Below are 23,176 nucleotides of genomic sequence, written 5' to 3' on the forward strand. Positions count from 1 at the left end.
CTGGTGGAGCACAGTTCTACTCTGACACACATGGGATCACTTCGAGTTGGAGTCGACTGGATGGCTACTGGTTTAGTTTGCTTTTGGTTTTTAGATGCCAATTACAGTAAGACCCTTTAAAGTTTACATTATTACTGCAGCAAAGATTTTTTTGTCTTCTGTTTGAGAACTGGTTACTCTAATTTTTGATTACTTTTATAAATGTTACATTTACCCACTGGAAATTTAGATTGCATTGGATGTAGCAGTCTTGTGAGGTATATGGTAGTATTGTTTCACCCTGACCCTCTACCCCAGAAACCCAGGAACATGCCATATTTCAGGTTGCATAGAAACTGGAGAAGGAGCCCTGGTGGCACAATAGTTAAGTGCTTGGCTTAACAATAGTTAAGCAGCAAATAGAGGCTGATTGTAGGAAAACACACACACACATTTCTTCACACATCTCAAAAACACCTGGTTCTTTTTTAAAAAATTGTTTTTAGCTACATGATGTAGCAATTCTTATACGACCTGAGTTGTGTTATGAACTTCTTCCCTATTTAATTTTTAATGATAAATACATTTAGCTATTGAGTTTATTTGCCCAGAAACAGCTCTAAATATGGGTGTATTTATATAAACATATTTTCTGGCGGCGCAGTGGTTAAGTGCTTGGCTGCTAACTGAAAGGTTGGCGGTTTGAACCCACCAGCCGCTCCAAGGGAGAAAGACATGGCAGTCTGCTTCCATGAAGATTTACAGCCTAGGAAACCCTATGGGGCAGTTCTACTCTGTCCTATAGGATCTCTATGAGTCAGAATTGACTTGATGGCAGTGGGTTTGGTTTTTCAGAATGCCCAAACTCTAATTTCTGAATACATTAACTTGCTGATTTTCAACAACTTTGCAATTAAAATCGGAGGCCCAGCTAATGGCAAATAATGAGAAAAAACATACAACAAGGTGTTATTTTACTTGGAAAGAACACATTGGACTTGGACTCAGAAGTATGGCTTCTAGTTCTGACTCTGTCACTTAATGGCTGTATGACCTTGGGCAAGTCACTTTACCTCTCTGAGCTGCCTATTATGTGAACCAAATGGGACAATTGATGGGAAAGCATCTTTGTGAACCATAAAGTTCAATGCTAATGTAACTTATTGTTGTAATTAAGAGTTTCCTTATTTGAAAAATGGAGCAAATAATAGAAACTAGGGTTGTGTGATGAGTAAATGAGATGATGACTATAAAGTGCTTTGTCTATAATATAGATAGAGCTCATTTTCTTTATTCTTATATCTATGCAAGAATACACTTGAAGAATGTGGTTTATACCTCTAGATCGAATTAAGAAGCAAAATATCTTTGTGTTCGTAATATGGTTTAGCATTAGCCAGATTCCTCCAGCTGCTACTATTATCAACCAGTAAAAGTTGAGATTTAGTGGATTCTGAACTTTCACCTTGACATTTGTGAATAAATATGCCCATTATCCGTTTGGACCCATTGTCCCTCAGGAAGCCAATTGTTGCCTCGCTTTATCACCCCAGTATGTGACCGTCAGATTATAGCATTGCCCATCTACCTTACTCTTTGGTCAAAACTGTTTACTTCATGAATTCTAATCTAAGAATAGGTAGAAGTAAAAACTATTTATTCCACTAAAACTACCAGCACAACAATTGAGGTCATGAGTCTTAAAGCCAAGTTCCCTTGTTAGGGGCTGTTGAATTGGTTCCGACTCATAGTGACCCCATGTACAACAGAACAAAACACTGTCCAGTCCTGTGCCGCTCTCACAATTGTTATATTTGAGCCCATTGTTGCAGCCACTGTGTCAATCCATTTTGTTGAGGGTCTTCCTCTTTTTCACTGACCCTCTATTTTACCAAGCATGATGTCCTTCTCCAGGGACTAGTCCCTCCTGATAACATGTCCAAAGTACATGAGACGACGTCTCGCCATCCTCACTTCTAAGGAGCATTCTGGCTGTACTTCTTCCAAGACAGATTTGTTCGTTCTTCTTGCAGTCCATGGTATGTTCAATATTCTTTGCCAACACCGTAATTCAGATGCATCAATTCTTCTTCGGTCTGCCTTATTCATTGTCTAGCTTTCAAATGCGTATGAGGTGATTGAAAACACCATGGCTTGGGTCAGGCACACCTTAGACCTCAAGGTGACAGCTTTGCTTTTTAACCCTTTCAAGAGGTCTTTTGCAGCAGATGTGCCCAATGCACTACCTCACTTGATTTCTTGACTGCTGTTTCTATGGATGTTGATTGTGGATGCAAGTAAAATGAAATCCTTGACAACTTCAGTCTTTTCTCTGTTTGTCATGATGTTGCTTATTGGTCCAGTTGTCAGGATTTTTGTTTTCTGTATGTTGATGTGTAATCCATACTGAAGATGGTAGTCTTTGATCTTCATTATTAAGTCCTCTTCACTTCCAGTAAGTAACATTGTGTCGTCTGCATAACACAGGTTGTTAATGAGTCTTCCTCCAATCCTGATGCCCCACTTTTCTTCATATAGCCCAGTTTCTCAGATTATTTGCTCAGGATACAGATGGAATAAGTATGGTGAAAGGATACAACCCGGACACACACCTTTCTTGACTTTAAACCATGCAATATCTCCTTGTCCTGTTCGAATGACTGCCTCTTGGTCTATGTACAGGTTCCGCATGAGCATAACTAAGTGTTCTGGAATTCCCATTCTTCACAATGTTATCCATAATTTGTTACGATCCACACAGTTGAATGTCTTTGCATAGTCAATAAAACACAGGTAAGCATCTTTCTGGTATCCTCTGCTTTCAGCCAAGATCCATCTGACATCAGCAATGACATCCCTTGTTCCATGTCCTCTTCTGAATCCAGTTTGACTTTATGGCAGTTCCCTGGCAATATACTGCTGCAACCGTTTTTGAATAATCTTCAGCAAAATTTTAGTTATATGTGATATTAATGATATTGTTTGATAATTTCCACACTCTGTTGAATCACCTTTCTTTGGAATGAGCACAAATATGGATCTCTTCCAGTCAGCTGGCCAAGTAGCTGTCTTCCAAATTTCTTGGCCTAGATGAGTGAGTGCTTCCAGCGTTGTATCCATTTGTTGAAACATCCCAGCTGGTGTTTTGTCAGTTCCTGGAGCCTTGTTTTTCACCAGTGCAGTGCCACTTAGACTTCTTCCTTTAATACTATTGGTTTTTTATCATATGCTACCTCCTGAAATGACTGAACATTGACCAATTTTTTTTGGTATACTGATTGTGTGTATTCCTTCCGTCTTCTTTTGATGCTTCCTGCGTCAGTTGATATTTTGCCCTTAGAATCCTTCAGTATTGCAACTTGAGGCTTGAATTTTTTCTTCACTCTTTCAGCCTGAGAAATGCCGAGCATGTTCTTCCCTTCTGGTTTTCTAACTCCAGGTCTTCTCATATTTCATTATTTTTACATTTCATGCTTTGTCTTGTCGAGCCACCCTTTGAAATCTTCTGCTTAGCTCTTTTACTCCTTCATTTCTTCCATTCGCTTTAGTTACTCTGTGTTCAAGAGTAAGTTTCAGAGTCTCTTCAGACATCCATTTTGGTTTTTCCTTTCCTTCCTGTCATTTTAATGACCTTTTGCTTTCTTCATGTATAATGTCCTTGATGTCATCCCACCACTCATCTGGTCTTCGGTTATTAGTATTCCAGACGGCAAATCTGTTATTGAAATAGTCTCTAAATTCCGGTGGGATATATTCAAGGTCATATATGGGCTCTTGTAGACTTGTTTTAATTTTCTTCAGCTTAAACTTGAACTTGCATAGTTGCAATTGATGGTCTGTTCCGCAGTCAGCTCTCCGCAGTCAGCTCTGGCCTCATTCTGACTGATGACGTTGAGCATCTTCATCATCTCTTTCCACAGATGTAGTCAGTTTGATTCCTGTGTATTCTATCTGGCCAGGTCCATGTGTATAGTCACCATTTATGTTGTTGAAAAAGGTATTTCCAATGAAGAAGTCATTGGTCTTGCAAAATTCTATCATGCGATCTCCAGCGTTGTTTCTGTCACCAAGGCCATATTTTCCAATTACTGATCCTTTTTCATTTCCAACTTTCGTATTTCAATCACCAGTAATTATCAATGTATCTTGGTTGCATATTTGATTAATTTCAAACTGCAGAAGTTGGTAAAAATCTTCAATTTCTTCATCTTTGGAATCAGTGATTGGCAGGTAAATTCAAACAATAGTTGTAGGCATATGGATAGTATCCTATCAATGACAGCATACACTCCAGGATAAATCTTGAAATGTTCTTTTTGACAATGAATGTGATGCCACTCCTCTTCAATTTGTCATTCCTGGTATAGTAGACCATATGATTGTCCAATTCAAAATGGCCAATACCAGTCCATTTCAGCTCACTAATGCCTAGGATATCTGTCTTCAAGTGTTCCATTTCATTTTTGACAACTTTAAAACTTTTCCTAGATTTATGCTTCATACATTCCACATTCCTATTACTAATGAATGTTTACAATTAGTTCTTCTCATTTTGAGTCGTGCCACATCAGCAAATGAAGGTCCCGAGAGCAAGACTCCATGCATGTCATAAAGGTCTCTACTCTGAGGAGGCAGCTCTTACCCAGTTGTGTTTTGAGTGCCTTCTGACCTGCAGGGCTCATCTCCCAGTGCTATATCCACTGCTATTCATAAGGTTTTCACTAGCCAACTTTTTAAGAAGTAGAACACCAGGTCTTCCTTCTGGTGTGTCTTAATCTGGAAGCTCCACTGAGACTTGTCCACCATGGGTGACCCTCCTGGTATTTGAAATACTGGTGGGATAGCTTCTGGCATCACTGCAACACACAAGCCACCACAGTACCACAGACAGACAAATGAGTGCATCAGGTCTGCTGTACGCCTCCATCTGATCTGGTCAGGTTCTCCAGAAGTCATCTCGAACCAAATCAGGTATGCACATCAAAGCCTTTACCAATATCTTTCTGTATCCCTTATTAGATTGCAAAGATGGAATTTTACTATTTTACCAGCAAGGAATTAAAATGCATTATGAATTCTTCGTATCTTCAATTATGAATAAAAATTTCCTGCTAGGAATTTTAAAAAAATAGTTGAGGTCATGAGTCTTAAAGCCAAGCTCTACGAGGTCTTATTTGCATATTTGTATGTTATAAACCATCCCCCTGTACCCTCATCCCTGAACTGTGTTCCTAGGCTTTTCTCCCTTCCCTTTCTTCAGTTTCCCCCATTTTAAAAATGGTTTTAGATATTCAGGTTGCTGATCCAGGGAATGTGAGATTCATACCAGTAATGATTGGATAATGAAGTCTTTTCCAGCATCAAATTATATATGTCTGAGCATGGTCTGATATCCTTTTTTTCTCTTCTCCCTCCCTGCAGTATCCTTTTATTTTGGGACTGATGGTGGCTGTGGTGTTTTCTACCTTGGTGTGTCTCAGCCGACTCTACACTGGAATGCACACAGCCCTGGTAAGGCTTTGTTTCAGAGCTTGTGGTGATTACTTGAATAGTATTATGGTCAGTGTGTTGGTAGTTCCTCACACTACTTATGTACAAAATCATTTGCATGCTTAATTACATTTCTCAACATGCCAATGAGTTGCCATTATTTTATAGTGCATGCATAATGATAGCAGTGAATCGTGGAGATACCGTCGATGAGTCTGAGCTAGGATAGACTCTCAAAACTTGGAAGATCGGCGAGTACAGTGACCAAGACTTAGTTGAATTTACTTTCATGCTGGTTTACCAATGATGCAGCAATCAGTGCAGAAAATATGCCCAGGATCAAGGGTGCGAGGGCATGGACGCAGTTCCCCACTTAGTTCATCACAGATGTGTCTGAAATTCAGGGGTCTTAGTGCCCTTGCTGGGTAAGGGTCTTGCAGGTCAGAAGAGCCCTGAATCATGGGCTGTACCTTCCATACTGTTTTAGCCTGGAAGTGCTGGTGGGCACAGGGAGGCACGTTAGCATTTAAAGATCTGTCTACCCTTTTACCATATTAGGAATTTTTTTCCTGGGCTGCCACAGTTAAGGCAGTTAAGATGACTTCAAATTCTATATCCTAGTGCATTGGCTAGCTGCCTTGAAGTTCCAGAGCATAAGGCTGGCCGTGTGTCTTAAGTCATCTAGTGCTGCTATAACAGAAATACCACAAGTGGATAGCTTCAACAAAGAGAAATTTTTTCTCCCACACTCTAGTAGGTTACAAGTCCAAATTCAGGGCATCAGCTCTGGGGGAGGGCTTTCTCTGTCAGCTGTGGAGGAAGGTCCTTTTCATCAGTCTTCTCTTGGTCTGGGAGCATCTCAGCACAGGAACCTCAGGTCCAAAGGATGTGCTCTGCTCCCAGTGCTGCTTTCTTGGTGGTATGAGGTCCCCAACTCTCTGCTTGCTTCCCTTTCCTTTTATCTCTTGTAAAATGAAAGGTGGTGCAGGCCACACTCCAGGGAAACTCCCTTTACATTGGATCAGGGATGTGACCTTAGTAAGGGTGGTGTTACAATCCCACCCTAATCTTCTTTACCATAAAATTACAATCACAAAATGGAAGACAACCATACAATACTGGGAATCATGGCCTAACCAAATTGATACACACATATTTTAGGGGACATAATTCAATCCATGACACCATGGTTTATCACAGGGGCACCATTTATCATCATACCTGGAACGAGAGAGATTTCTTTACAAAGAAATAGGCCCTTGCTAATTGTGTTTCTCTCAATCTTGAAGCTCAAAAATGACATTAGCAGAAGCTCTCCAAGGGAAAAGCCACCCTGCACTGGCCTCCCTGGTGCCTAGTGCTGGGTATCACGAGAACGGTGGAAGCATGGGAGAGGTGAACAAATTTAGGGAGAGTATTTGTCAAAACAGGTAGAGGCAAAGAATTGGGAGGAAGTAAGCCCCAGAGAAAGAGGGCCTGTGGCTTCACGAGATTCTACTGGAGAGCACTATGCACTTTCCTCTTGTGAAAGCAAACCCTGCCTCACAAGGAAGCTAGGGAGGGTCTGAAGGTTCTGGTGTCAGGATTGGGACTTGGGTGAGGCAGTGAGGTGCAACATTTAAGGAGTGCCAGAAATCCCAGTAACCAAGATAAATAGCTTTACTGTGATATTTTTAAAAAATCAAAATTAATGCAAAAAACGTCCACTATGAACAAAATATCAAAATTTAAAATAAAGACAAGATTTGAGCCTACATTTGTACGACCGGTCCTCACTTGCCCCACCCTAAACTGCACCCTAAATGGAGTAGAGTTCGGGTGAAAGTGGGGCCCAGATCTTGGAAATCCTAAAGGCACAGTTAGGAAGCAGTCTTATTATCCAGCCTATCCGGGCACGTCCTTGCTGTTCCCCATTCCATTTCACATTGCATCTGGTGGCTTCCTCCAAGAGGAGAAGGGAGAAGAGGAAGCATGCATTCTGAATTTGCTATACTATTGCTTTGCTTTGCGTTATAAAGAGGCTCTCTCCCAATACGTTAATTGAACTTTCTCGGGTGTTTTGGCGCTTCTTTTATCCGGAGCTACTTTTTAATATCAGTAGGTTTGAATAAAAAATGATCTTGGGAACTCAGGATAAAATGTGAAACCAAAGTGGGAACAAGAATGTGGAGCTATAGATGTGAATAGAGAGTATACAAAAACCACGTCAGAAAAAAATATATAGGTACATTTATTTTTTCTTCTTTTTAATGTGGACTATGGGATATGGACGAATATTTGTGGGGAAGATAGATTAGACCTCTCATTCAGACATAAGAAATGGTACAGCCACCCTTTGTGGAGAGACTTTTCCAGAAGAAACTGGAGCAAGGGCCATGGCAACTGTTGGACTCCTCACCACCATCCTGGCCCACCGGGGGCCAGGGCTTCTTTTATACTCATGTTCTATTTCATAAACATTTCAGACCCTGACTCAGGTCTAGGCCACAAGTCAGGCTACAGGGCCAGAGGCAAGGCCCAGCATACGATGGTGCATAGTTTCTAGGAGCTGAAAGGAAGAGCTGGTTTAAATAGTAGGATACAGTTAAATTATGGATTTAGGTAAAGTCTTCTTTATTCAGCAGCGACTTAAAAAGCTCCTATGAGGATCTTTGAGACAATCGTCCTGAGACACTCTTTAAACCTGCGCCAAGCCTGTCTCCTGAGATCACCTTTTAGTGAACCAGCAGAGTGGCACACAAAATAAAGGATATTATCTGTAAGATTGGTGCTGTACTTAAAAAGCATGTGTATGAGACCAAAGGTCAACAATTACTCAAAAGGAAAGATGAGAAGATAAGGGGGCAGGGAAACTAGATGCTGGAAATGGAACAAACAGAACGCAATTAAAAAGAATGTTGACACATTATGATAAATGTAACTAATGTCACAGAACAATTTGTGTGGAAATTGTCAGATGGGAACCACCTAACTTGCTGTATAAACTTTCACCAAAAACTCAATAAAGTATTTTAAAAAACTCCTATGAGGTGCCATGCTTGGTGCTAGATCTGAGAGATACTGAGGTCAATAGAACCTTGCCCCATCCTCCTGGGTCTCACTGTCTGTGAAGGAGTCAGATAAATAAACTGTGATTACTTGATATGCTGAGTACTATAAACCTGTCGCTGTTGAGTCAATTCCAACTCATAGCAACCCTACAGGACAGAGCAGAACTGCCCCATGGGGTTTCCAAGGAGTGGTTGGTGGATTCGAACTGCCAACCTTTTGGTTAGCAGCCAAGGTCTTAACCACTGTACCACCAGGGCTCCTTTGAGTACTATAACTAGCATTAAATGCAAGGTGTTGTGAGAGTGAGAGGAAGTGTCATCTAATTTGGGAAGACCTCACGTATGAACTGACTTTGTAAGTGTCTGTCTGTGTATATACATACACATTTATTTAATTGCGTAAGTTGTAAATGCTCAATTTTTAAAAATTTCAAACAATGTGAGATCAAAAGGGAAAGCCACTTCCTACAACAAAGCCATTCACCAGAGGTAAGCATTGGTGGCAGGTGGGGAGTTTAGGAAAGACAGGGCATTCCACGTAGCTGGAACAGCATATGTGGTGTGCAGAGGAGAGAAGGGCCACAGCTAGTTTCCAGAGCAAGAGGCAGGTCAGTGACACAGAAGCAAAAAGCACATGGCTTGAGTTGCAGCCAGAATAATAACCAAAGAACCAGTTGCCGCTGAGTCGATTGTGACTCTTGATGACGCCGTGTGTTCAGAGTAGAACTGTCCATGGGGTTTTCAGTGGTTGTGACCTTTCAGAAGCAGATTGCCAGGCTGTTTTTGAGGTGCCTCAGGATGGGTTCAAACCAGACAACCTTTCAGTTAGTCGAGTGCTTAACAGTTTGTGCCACACAGGCCTTCCTGGCCAGAATAATAGGCAGGGGTATTTTGGTTGGCCCTGCTAAGGAACTGAAACTCTTTTCTATAGATGTCTGGAGGCAGTCGCCTGGTCAGATTCAGAAATGATATCCTGGCAGTGGTGTGAGAACAGATTTGAGAAATACTTAAGAGCCAGCATTGATTGGGCTTCGTGACCACCTGGCTGAGGGCGTGTGGTACAGAAGGAGCTAGACTGGTGCCAAAATCTCTTGCTTGGGCAGCTTGGTGGATAAAGCACTCTTCCCTGAGGTGGGGCCAGAGCTGGTTTGGCAAGGATGGTGACACCACCATGCCGATAGAGTGTCTCACTGTGCTTTACTCGCCTACCAAGGAGTCTCCCTGGAGCCTGTCAGCAAAGTCATGACATCAGTAGCAAACCATTCACATCTGACATGGAGGGATTTCTTTTTTTTTTTTTTAATTTTTTTATTGTACTTTAGATGAAGGTTTACAGAACAAATAGTTTCTCATTAAACAGTACACATGTTGTTTTATGACATTGGTTAAGAACCCCACGACGTGTCAACACTCTCCCTTCTAGACCTTGAGGACCTTTTTTTTTTTTTTGGTGAAAATATACATAGCCAAAGTTACACAATTTCGAAAGTTTCTACATGTACAACTCAGTGACATCAATTACATTCTTCCAGCTGTGCTGCTATTCTCACCATCCTTTTCCAAATTATTCCATCACCATTATCTTCAACTCACTATCCCCTAGGCTTCCCATCAAACATTTTGAGTTGCTGTTGTCAATTTGATCTCACATAGATAATTCTTTTTTTTTTTTTGTGCCTTAGATGAAGGTTTGCAGAACAAATAGTTTATCATTAAACAGTTAGTACACATATTGCCCTTTGACAATGGTTAACAACCCCATGACATGTCAACACTGTCCCTTCTCAACCTTGGGTTTCCTATCACCAGTTTTCCTGTCCATGGAGGGATTTCTTAACATGTGCAGTTAGCAAATGATTAATCTCCAGGAATGTCTCTTCCCCCTTATGCACTGGAAGCAGGCAGCGACCTGAATGATGCACTAAAGTGCTGTGAGCAACATACCTGTTTCTGACTCTGACTCATGGCAACCCCACGTGTCAGAGTAGAACTGTGCTCCATAGGACTTTCTTTTTCTTTTTTTTAAAATTTATTTTATTGTGCTTTAGATGAAGGTTTACAGAGCAAATTAGTTTCTCATTGAACAATTAATACACATATTGTTTTGTGACATTGGTTGCCAACTCCATGACGTGTCAACTCTTTCCTCTTCTTGACTTTGGGTTCCCGTTTTCCATTTGTCCAGCTTTCCTGTCCCCTCCTGCTAGCAACCAACCACAACGACAACCTAAAAGGACTCCAGTGAGGATAGTTTCAGGAAAGGTATTTTACTGGTCTGACCTGGGCAAGAGCCCATTGCTGTACCGAATGCTGGTCAAGGGGTGCAGAGAACTATGATTTGACTAGGTGGGTCACGTGCAGCCCGTGTGAGCTGGCGCTGTGATTAGGGTTAGGATTGGAATGCAGAGTGGCAGTTGTCCAAAATAAAATGCGTCCTGTTATCAGAAGAAGAGGGGAAGGGGTGTTGGACAGACAAAGCCCCAGAAATACTCTTTCTACATCTCTGTGGGTGTGTTTTTCCTATTCTTTCAAAGGCTCAAAAACTGGACATTATATTTTATTTGTATTTATGGGAGAAGGAGGACTAGAGCCAGTCGAAAAGAGGCTGATTATACTATATTTGTGATGCCCTAAGTTAATCAACCAACAGCATTGATTTTTTAAATCCTTTGACTTATAAACCAATCATTCCAAATTTATTAAAGTAAAATTAGCTGGACTTTGTTGTTAGGTTAGTGAATATTTGAAATTTGAACAAATAGTAAATGGTTGTTCATTATTTTGAACTTGAATTAGCTGAAACGCTGCTCTATTTTATTGTCTCTAAATTGTTTGACCTGCGGATAATTATATAGAGATTAGGTTTTATTTACGCACTCATTTATTTTTTTCACTAAATATTGTTTTAGTTTTGGTTGCAGGTGGAGAAAGTTGAAAAGACTTCTCAAATATTAAATTATCTGCAGACCTTATAAAACTATTCTGGCTTTGGACTAGGGCATTTTTGGTGTGTTTTTTCAGGCTGTTTGAAACCACTTTTTAAAAACAAACTTCAAACTGCCTTGTTTAATATGAGAAAGAAAGTCAGTTGTGATGCAAATTATACTTCCCCACGCCTGACTCTCTCTTGTGCCCCATTGGATGAAGTCCTGAGATGAAAAGGGAATTTGGTTGTGTTTCTGAGCACCAGTCACCACGTTATTATGCCCATTGTTTTCTGTTTACCTTGGAGAGAAATATTTTTACCCTTTTGTAAAAATAGAGAATTATTTCTGGTTTCAGAAGCCATAAGTATTCATGGTAAGACATTCAGCCACTCTTGTTTTGTTTGTTTTAAACAGAAAATAATTTATTATTTACCATAGGAGAGGTTTAGGCAGCCATTTGTTGGGAGGGTATAAAGGGAAATTGAAGGTATTTTATGATTCTGTATTAATTGAAACAAAATTAGGGCTTACTGCAATTTCCAGCAAGAACTGCTCATGGTATATATTCCTAACAACAAACATAAACCGTTGCCATCAAGTCAATTCTGATTCATAGGACAAGATAGAACTGCCCCATCGGGTTTCCAAGGCTGAAATCTTTATGGAAGCAGACTGCTACGTCTTTCTCCTGTGGAGCAGCTGATGGGTTTGAACTGCCAACCTTTTGGTTAGCAGCCGAGCACTTAACCATTGTGCTACCAGGGCTCCTGTCCACTTGCCCAGAGTATACACTAAATCAGTGCAGCCAGCTTCGTCGGGTTGGCAGCCAGCTTCGTCAGGTTGGCAGCAAGCTTCCGATCTCCTTCCTGCCAAGCAAGGATTACGATTTGTAAATTTATGGATAAACCATTGGTATAGGCCTTCTGGAGGGTATTTTGCAAAATGTATTAAGATCTAAAATGTACATGTATAGCCTTTTAGGCTTCTAGCTAATTCTGCGGGTTTACCCTAAAGCACACATGTAAACGTGAATGTAATAATAGCAAACATTTCCAGAGCACTTAGGATTTGCTAGATGGCATTCTCAGTGCTTCACATAGGTTAGCTACTGCATAGAGTGGTAAACAGCCACCACAAGGGGAGGCCCTGCTCTTATCCTGGTTTTACACGTGAGGCACAGAGAGGTCAAGTAACCTGGCCAAGGTTATATAACTGGTTAGAGACTGAGCTGAGATTTAAAATCAAGCAGTTTGACTGCAAAATCTGTGCTTTTAATTACCACTCTATACTACCCCTCCAGGAGGCTCATTAATGGATTTAATAGCAAGCAGTGAAAACACACTAAATGTCCATCAATCAGATCTTGTTAAATAAAGTATGACATTTCAATAGAGTGGACTATTATACAGCCATTAAAATAATGTAGTTCTATTTTCATGGAAAGATGTCTCTGACATATTGCTAACAGCAGGTCCCAGAAGAACTTGTATAGGATGTTGCCATTGGTTGTAAAATTGTGTGAGAGGGCTTATGGACAGAGGGCTCTGAAATGCATTTTTTAGAGTGAGCCTCACTCAATTAACAAAAACAATAAACCTATTATTATTATTTTTAATGGACTGTCTTCTTCTATTCCAGTATATTTCTTGGTATGTAATAGCCAATTTTTAAAAAAAAGCACAATAGCTATTGCATTAATGAATGAGTAAATAATTTTCTGAGCTCTGTTATTCACTTTAAGGAACCCCGGTGCTACAATGGTTAAGTGCTCACCTGCTAACCGAAAGGTTGGCGGTGCGAACCTACCCAGCGGGTCTGTGGGAGAAAGACCTGGCAATCTGCTCCCATAAAGATTACAGCCTAGAAAACCTAAGGGGCAGTTCTAGTCTGTCATGTGGGATCTCTATGAGTCGAAATTGACTCAATAGCATCTAACAGCATTCTTCACTTTGATCACAAAGCCTTCATGTGAGGATTTTCTAGAAGAGAAGGAAGATTTTATTTTAGGCTTTGCCCTGATGGTACTTACATTTCTGATGATTTCTTTCCTTACTCGGTGTCTTTTTTTAACAAAACAACACTTAATTTGAGTTCTGGCAATAACACAAATACATGGGTTTCAGAGAGCTTTTGTCCTTTTGTTTGAGAATCAATTTTAAATCCTGCAAACTATTGATTTGCAAAATTTTTTAATCATTATAATCCTTCCTCCTAAAGCTGACTGAAAAGTAGAACCAAGTTCTCAACAGAATAATATCTATCCTCCTCTTCTCTGTGGTGCTCTTTGAAAATGAGAAATATACCTTGTTTGGAGAGTTGAGGTGGGCCAAGTCACCTGTGGAAAGAAATAGCAGTGTCCAGCTAGTCACCAAAGGGCAAATGGACTGTTTATCCATCACAGCCATAAAACTGCCTGAGAACTGGCCTCATTACTAAGACATGTAATCGGCTGTTAACCTAAAGTTTGGCGATTCAAAGCCACCCAGTGGCTTCATGGAAGAAAGGCCTGGTGAACTGCTTCCATGAAAGCCCTATGGAGCAGCTCTACTCTGTAATACATGGGGTCACATTAGTTGGAATCACTCAACAGCAGTGGGTTTAGAGTATACCATATTTTTACCTAAATAACATGCCCCCCACGAGGTATTTTTGTAAGCATGCTATGCTAATTTTTTTCTTTTTTACAGCAATATATAAAAAATAATTGGCATAGCAGCATTTATGAAAATACCTCATGGGGGAGGGCATGGTTGGCAAACAAATATAGAAGGCACATGTTATTTGCATCAAATACAATAATTTTCCAAAGGTAAAATCATAACTCTTGTCCCAATGTAAAATGAACATGTGTCCTTCAACTCATTAATTAATGAAGGAACCAGTAAAATGTTAAGAAGAGCTAAATATTTATAGGCAATTTAATAATGTATTACATGAAGTTTGTGGGTTCTATAAAATAATTACTGTCCTACGTGGCAGCAAACTTTAACCTTTGGGGTTATCATTTCCACTGAACAGAAGTTATTTGCATTCCTACTGGACAGAAAGCAGTGAATTCAACAAAGTACTTTCTCCTTATAATCCTCAGTGGCCTTTGCCTTCATTTGACATTGAAATGAGGTTCTACCTTAGATCCAAGATTTGTGTAATTTTTCATAACACATGTACAGAAACCATCATCTATTAAAAACGACAGCATAATTTCCAATGAAGGCTTAAATATGGTCACCTTCCAAGTGGGCATTTATTCTAAAATTGTGGAAGGTGATCTGGTGAACACTAGTTGGGGTGCCACAGACAGATGCAGAAAAGTTTGCATCTATGCTCTGAAAATCACTTAGAGGTCCAGAACTTAATTTTAATCTAAAAATACTCCTGGGGTCTGTGTTCATGTATATTTGTGGGAATCTTAAAACTTGGCGAAGGAAATAAACATTTTATTTATCATATTTTTAAATGTACACAGGTTTTCCCGTGACTGCTGTAGTTTGTGATTTTTTTTAAACCCCTAAAACCGCCATAAAATGATTCATGTGTAATGCATAGGTCTGTGGTACACTTTGGTTTCCGTACCATACCCCTGAGTTCTCACCACATTGTAAAAACAAAGTATTACCCCAGTACCACAACCTTGTACCTCATTGTATCTTGAACCTCATTTTTCCATTATAATAAAGTTAAATTGCTTTACCTTCTCACTTGGGAACTATTATGCCCAGTGACACATACTTAATGACAGGGAGTGACAATTGCTGTAATTGAAATTGTCCAGCCTCATCAAAGACAGAACATGGCTATATTTGACTTCAGTATAACAGTCAGCAAAGTGAGACTGATTTTTTTTAAAATCTCCAGTAATCTCCAGTTCCTAATACAGTACAAGACCTGCAAAGAATTCCCTCTGGGAATTCTGTCTTTGAACAGGGAGCCAGGCCCCAAGGGTTCCAGCCAACATTTCTCAGTGTCACTGACAAAGGACTGGCATAGCTTTGCTTTACCTCTAAATGTGAGCACCCAGGACACCAGGTCGACAGAGAATTGTCGGATCTTTCTCCTGGGCCACCTTCACATGGTACAGTAAAGCCTGCACAAGCCAGAGCCTCTGTAAGGTGGAAACCTGTCAGAGAAGGAAAACTCAAATATTTTCCACTAATAGAGAGCAGTAGAAAAGTGGTAAGACTGTACCCTGTCGAAGACAGAAAACTTGTGAGACCCAGAAAAACAAGGCAGCCCCGTCGAGTTCCAGCTCTCACAGATTTCACTGTATTTCTACATTGGAAGATAATTTCAGGGCATTCACAGGCTATATAACATCACTTCCAAGCACAGCACTAATATAATCTGATAGTTTTTATCCTTTTATGCATGTTTCAAGAAAGCATGCTGGAACTCTAATGTGCTACACTCAGCCGAGGAGCCCATGGTGGCCTCTGTATTTAGGGAGGTGAGCTAGTGCTTGCCGCTCACAGCGTGATCTGAGGACCAGCAGCGTCAGATCACCCAGGAGCGTGTTGGAAACACAGGCTCTCAGGTCCCACCTGGACTCAATGGATTAGAACCTGCATTTTAACAAATCTCCCCAGCTGATTCGATGTACAGTACAGTTTAAAAAACCCTAAAACAATCTACACCTCAACCCCAAGCAAATACAGTGTCAATACCAACTAAATTTCAACCTGCCTGGGCCTGCTTAACAATTATATTATGTTGAACATGACTTTCTTCTGCTCTCGTTACACAGAGGCCCCTCTGCCCACCCAGATTTGAGAAAAATCGCGTAAATGTTTGACAGTGTCTTTTGTGTCTTCTAGCAGATTGCCCTTCCCTGTACTTGTCGTTCTTGCAAGCTGCTTCGCAGTTGTCAAGGATGATGTTATAACCTGCCTGGAAGTTTGTTTGATCCAGCGTCAGAATCCTATTGACCTGCCAAACACGCAGATTGAACATAGTTAGAATTGTTCATATTAGTGAGAATTATGGGTGGGGAACTTTTGTCTGTTAAATGAAGATCTACTGTTTGGACTTGTTAGATTCTTTAAAGATTCTTTAAAGCTAAGACAAGCAAGTGATTACTTCCTGAATCATGCTGTATGTGGAGTAAACTTGAGAAATACGTAGTATACCCAAATATCTTTCTAGTTAATATTGATATTACGTTGTGATTACATAATGCTATCATATTAAGAAACATAATACCTGCCTTATCTACTTTTTTGACAAACCAGTTCAGTTAAAGAGAATATACAAAGGAGGATAAAATTAAATTCCAATTGTTTTCACAGAGAATATGAATATTTAATCATTCAAGATAATTTTCTTTATAAACCTTTAGTCACATGAATAAACACTGAAATAATCATGTTTAATCATTCAAGATAATTTTCTTTATAAACCTTTAGTCATATGAATAAACACTGAAATAATTATCTACTTGCTAGAGTATAATTAGAGAGCCTAGGTGGCGTAAGCAGAAAAGAAGAAAAGCCTGGCAAACTGCTTCAGAAAAGATTACAGCCAAGAAAACCCTATGGAGCAGTCAGTTCTACTCTGGAACACATGGGGTCACCATGAGTCAGTATCAGCTCTATGGCAACAGGTTTAGAGCATAATTTTCAAGAGGTAAAACCATAACTTGTCCAAATGTAAAATGAGCATGTGTCAAAGGTTTTAGTCTACTCATTAATTAATAAAGGAACCAGTAAAATGTTAAGAAGAGCTAAATATTCATAGACAATATAATAAAGAAACATTACATGAAGATTCCTGGGTTATATACAAAACTGGTTACTGTCCTACAGGGCAACAAACTGTCATGTTTGGGGTTATCATTTCCACTGAACAGACATCATTTGCTTTCCTACCAGACAAAAAACTGTGAGTTTAACTCATTACTTTCCCCTGTATAATCCTCATTGGCCTTTGTCCTCATATGACATTGAAATGAGGTTTTACCTTACATCCAAGATTTGTGTAATTTTTGACACACGTGTAAAAAACCATTTTCTTTTTAAAATGCCAATGTAATTTTCAATAAAAGCTTAAATATGGTCCACTTCCAAGTGAGCATTTATTCTGAAGTTTTGAAAGGTGAAAGCTGATATACTTTTTCTAAAATATACCTCACATAGTTACTCCTGAGCTTCAGTGAGTTTTCTAGAAGTCTTTTTCTAAGCCTTCTCTTTATAACCATAGACTTTCATCCCTCACAATCCTAGATTTGGAGCAATGCTAGGGTATCTAAAGTGGCTCAGAGGACAATCTTAACAAAGAAAGAAGGGATATCAGTGACCTAGTGCCCACCCAAAGACCTGTTAACATCAGGAGGTCTACTGCTTACTTTGACACCACGTGGCAAGGTAAATCTGCTTTCTGCTTGCCACTGATCTCCATGGACATTGGTGTGCTTCAGTAGGAAATTAGTATTTTTGAACTGGTGCATTCAGTTTTTCTCCCCTATACATATGCTAATTGCATAACTTGTAGGTTTCTGTCTGTAATCATTTATATTCATATTCATGAACAATGTTGCTTCCCTTTTGCCATTTGGCTTCTATTGAATCTCATCTGCATTATTCCCCAATATCAAATTCGCTGTGAGCTAGCATGATAGGAAAACAATAAATATTCGAGTGTGTTAAGTAGGCAACACTGACTAATCTGTAACTAAAACTTATCTTCTAGAAAATTGGAGGGGGGTTGTTTGTTTTACTTTCTTTAATGTCAGTGTCTGATTGCATTCAGAGCATGCATCTGCTAAGAAGTGGGCTTGGTTTTTGCCTTGCTCCTGGCTTCAGCTCTCTCTGAGAAGGCAGCCAATGGCAGAGAAGGCCCTTCACACTCTCAGCAGGGGACCTGGCTGAGGGGAAGATGCCAGAATCATAGAGTTCTCGGCATAAATAGTTCAAAGATCTGAATGCATTCTTTCCTAACAATTGAATGAATGGGTTTGTTCTCCCCCCTTCTTTCTAGCTAGCTAACCTTGTGTTGTGTTGTTCGGCTCAATAGCATTCTTCAGGGAAGAGGTTTGGAGATAGAATGTAAATGTGTCGTACTAAAGTGCATATGGGAATGTGATGCAGGGTCAGAATTCACAAATGCTGGGAGTTCTCAGGGTTAGGGCCTGCTGTGGAAATATCCAGAGATGTTTACCAAAAGGCGGAGCATTTGTGTTTGAGTAAAAATAACACTGTTTTATGTGTTTATATAAGCATTCACTACAATTTGTTCTGATGCTTTGGATAGCTCTATTAGCATTCTTTTCTAAACACTTTAGATTGCTTGTCTTTATTATTGTTTCATATAATGAGATAGAATAAAGCTGAAGCTTTTGTCTAAATACTAAGTTTTATAATTGAAAATGAGAACAGGTACAAAAATCAAAGGGATTTAGTTCTTTCTGCATTTTGACTGTGGAAAAAGTTAGTTTCATATAATAATTTCTTTTCCCCAAATAATTTGAAAGGTTGCACTTAAACTTTGACTGGTGGATTGAATTAAAGGTTGATTATGCTTCAAACAATACAATCTGTGGAGTAGCACTGGCAGTGCATCTTATGTGCCTTTATTTGCAATGTTACTTAGACTGTGGAGGAATCCTAAGACCTGTGTTGATCATCATGAAGATTTTTGGCATGATGTGAAAATTTCAAGCATTGGCTAATTATTTTTGGTTTGGTTTATTTTGAAACATTCTGATTTTGTTTTGACATCCTGAGATCTTCTCCTTGATTGTATTCTTATTATAATAAAAATAATGGATGTTGACTGTAGAAAATTTGGAAAATACTGCAGAGCATAAAAAAGAAAATAGTCCTCAGTAATACTCAAATAGAAAGAAACTACTCTTGACATTTTAGTTCATTTCCTTCTGATATTTTACTCATGCGTACAAGTATACATTTATATAAAAGTAGGATCATTCTTTACATAAAGTTTGTATTCTGTTTGATACATCTCACATATTGCAACCATAAAAAGATGAAGTTGCAGTTATGTCTCTTCAAATGGAAAATGTTCATGCTGTATTATTAAATAATAAAACTATTTTTGTCTTCATTTTTTTGGTGTAAACATAATATGCTTGATATATAGCTTTTCAGATTTTTCTTATTATAACGTATGCTCCATTCTTTATGTTATTTTTCTGTGTGTGTTTTATGATTTTTCTGTAATGGAGCATATATATAATTTTTGGACTTAATTAGTATCTTAGTTATCTAGTGCTGCTACAACAGAAAAACCGCAAGTGGATGGCTTTGTCAGAGAGAAATTTATTCTCTCACAGTCTAGGAGGCTGGAAGTCCGAATTCAGGATGCCAGCTCCAGGGGAAGGCTTTCTCTTTCTGTTGGCTCTGGAAGAAGGTCCTTGTCGTCAGTCTTCCCCTGATTTAGGAGCTTCTCAGCACAGGGACCCCAGGTCCAAAGGATGCACTCCCCTCCTGGTTCTTCATTCTTGGTGGCATGAGGTCCCCCGTCTCTCTGCTCACTTCTTTCTTCTATATCTCAAAAGAGATTGACTCAAAATACAGCCTAATCTTATAGATTGAGTCCTGCCTTATTAACATAACTGCCTCTAATCCTGCCTCATTAATGTCATACCAAAAAAAACCATTGTCCTGGACCAAACCAAAAACTAAGAAGTTTCCTAAATACAGCCAAACACTTCGAGGGACAGAGTAGCAGGGGCGGGGGTGGGGTGGGGTTCTGAGGACCATGGTTTCAGGGGACATCTAGGTCAATTGGCATAACAAAGTTTATTAAGAAAATATTTGCATCCCATTTTGGTGAGTGATGTCTGGGGCCTTAAAAGCTTGCCAGTGGCCATCTAAGATACATCAATTGGTCCCAACCCACCTGGAGCAAAGGAGAATGAAGAACACCAAAGACATGAGGAAAATATTAGCCCAAGAGACAGAAAGGGCCACATAAACCAGCGACTCCATCAGCCTGAGACCAGAAGAACTAGATGGTGCCTGGCTACCACCAATGACTGCCCTGACAGGGAACACAAGAGAGAGTCCCTGAGGGAGCAGGAGATAAGTGGGGTGCAGAACTAAAATTCTAGTAAATAGACCAGACTTAGTGGTTTGATTGAGACTGGAGGGACTTCAGAAGACATGGCCCCTGGACTCTCTGTTAGCCCAAAACTAAAACCATTCCTGAGGCCAACTCTTCAGACAAAGGTTAGATTGGACTCTGGGACATAAAATGATACTCGTGTAGAGTGTGCTTCTTAGCTCAAGTAGATACATGAGAGTAAATGGGCAGCTCCTGTCTGGAGGTGAGATGAGAAGGCAGAGAGGGTCAGGAACTGGTTGAATGGACACAGAAAATCTGAAGTGGAAAGAAGTGTGCTGTCACATTATAGGGAGAGCAACTAGGGTCACGTAACAGTGTGTGTATAAATTTTTGTATGAGAGACTAACTTGAATTGTAAACTTTCACTTAAAGCACACACACACACACACAAAAAAAAAAAAAAAAAAAAAAAACAAAAACCAATGCCGTGGAGTCAATTCCAACTCATAGCAACCTTATAGGACAGAGTAGCACTGCCCCAAAGAGCAGCTGGTTGATTAGAACTGCTGCCCTGTTGATTAACAATGGAGTTCTTAATCACTATGCCACCAGGGCTCCCATTAACATCATAGAGGTGTGATTTACAACACATAGGAAAATCACATCAGATGACAAAATGGAGGACAATCACACAATACTGGGAATCATGACCTAGCCAAATTGACACACATTTTAGGGGGACACAATTCAATCCATAACAATTGGTATGCATTGAAATAACCCAACAAGAATCATCCCTATATGTAAACCTTTTGTGAGCGTTTTAATTATTTTCTTAGAATAAATTTCTAAGGGTAGAATTACTGGATCTTAGTGTTTGAATATGGAGCTCTGGTGGTACAAAAGGTTACACACTCAGCTGCTAACCAAAAGGTTAATGGTTCCAACCCACCCAGCAGCTCTATGAGAGAAAGACCTGGAGGTCTGCTCCTGTAAAGATTACGGCCTAGAAAACCCTATGGGGAAGTTCTACTCTGCCCTGTAGGGTCATAAGAGTTGGAATCAACTCGACAGCACCTAACAACAGTGTTAGAATACTTTTATAGTCAGATTTTATTTTTCTACGGAAAGGAGTTTAAATTTGTTTTCTGCACCATTATCTTTGACTATCCTCAATTCATATCTCCCTATAAACCACACACACTCTTTCCTCTCTTCTCGTCTCTCTGCCTCCTCCCTCCATCCACCTATTCAAAGAAAAAAAGCTAAACCCATTGCTGTGAAGGCAGTTCTGACTCAAAGAGAAATTATGCAAGTCCTAGCCAGTGGCTCCCACCTCTACCTTTGTGCTCTATTGTACCGTTCTCTGTTCTGTTGGCACTGTCTCCTCTGTCCTACAGCTTGCCTTTCCTGTTCTGTAGAACTGCAAACTCTTTTCCCTCTGCCCTCACATACCATGCCAAACACGTGACTGTGCAGTTCCAAAGAAATAGCTTCCTAGTTCTGAATTTGGGAAAATCACAGCAAACCCAATTCAGAGATGGAGATTGGTTTAGTAAGCATTTATAGTTTCTGTGAATTTAGTAGTTTTTAAAAAAAATTAATGTAAAAAGTTCTTGAATTTTCAAGCATTACAGTCTTTATTTTTAGAAGGTATTTAGAATAATTTTCTTATAAGAAATTTAGAGCTCCAAGTTAGAAGGCTTATTAGCTATGGTTCAAGTATTTTCCTGACTGAAATACCTAAATGTCTTTATTACAATAGCACCTTTTATGGCTGAAAACATAACTGTGTTGTCAGAAGGAAAAAAAACTACACCAGCAGCCGTTTTGGCTAAAATTAACTTTTTCCTCAAATGCCGGGACTCTGGAGCAAAATAGTCTAGTCTCCTGATGCATTGAAGATAAACAGAATTAGTTCAGAAAGAATATTCCAATCAGGTGTATTGCAGTTTGGTAACTGCAGCTACAAAGGAAGACAGAAGGAAGGGAGATAATTTTTTAGTTATGTAATATTGGGTTGCTGTGAGTTGGAACTGACTCGACAGCAATGGGTTTGGTTTTTGTTTTTCTTACTGAAACAATGAGTGCTAAATGTTACAGATAATTCAGAATAAGAGAAAGGTAAGGTTTGTCATGTTGGAGCCAAGACTATAACTAAATGTCAGCTATGAGTTGAACACTTATGCTAGGGGCTTTGAAGAAGAATGCAAAGATGCAAGAGAGCCAGCCCCTGCTGACCAGAGTCTTATAATCAACTCAGGGTGGAGGCATGTGAATACATAAACTGTGGCAAGAGGCAATCTAAGAAAAGGGGGAAATGCAGAACATAATTTCATTTTCTCATAGAATCAGACTTTCTGGAGCCATGGAGTCTGGATAAACCCCTGAAACTATTGCCCTGAGATACTCTTTAAACCTTAAACCAAAAATATCCTCTGAAGTCTTCTTTAAACCTAACAGTAGTTTAGCTTAACTAGTAAAGAATGTCTGCCTTGAGCATTGTGCTCTTTTAAGAACTCTCTGGGATCAAATTGACAACAGCAACTCGAAAGATTAGATAGGAAACTTAGGGGGCGGTGAGTTTATGTTAAGGGGGAAGGAACGTCTCAGAAAAGGAGGGTGAGAATGGCTGCACAACTTGAAGAATGTAATCACTGTCACTGGATTATACATGTGGAGATGGTTGAATTGGTGTATGTCCTGCTGTGT

The 23,176-nt window shown here is 39.6% G+C and overlaps 1 protein-coding gene across 1 annotated transcript in view; it reads left to right on the forward strand.

Annotated features, from left to right (window-relative positions):
- Window positions 1–23,176, forward strand: part of SGPP2 (sphingosine-1-phosphate phosphatase 2) — a 117,774-nt gene that overhangs the window by 90,523 nt on the left and 4,075 nt on the right. The window contains exon 4 of the mRNA XM_004376361.2: window positions 5,401–5,490. Coding sequence (XP_004376418.1) covers window positions 5,401–5,490 — 90 coding nt within the window. The remainder of the gene's footprint in view (window positions 1–5,400; window positions 5,491–23,176) is intronic.

The sequence above is a fragment of the Trichechus manatus genome, unplaced genomic scaffold (assembly GCF_000243295.1).
Source record: "Trichechus manatus latirostris isolate Lorelei unplaced genomic scaffold, TriManLat1.0 scaffold00041, whole genome shotgun sequence".
Taxonomy (NCBI): Eukaryota; Metazoa; Chordata; class Mammalia; order Sirenia; family Trichechidae; genus Trichechus; species Trichechus manatus.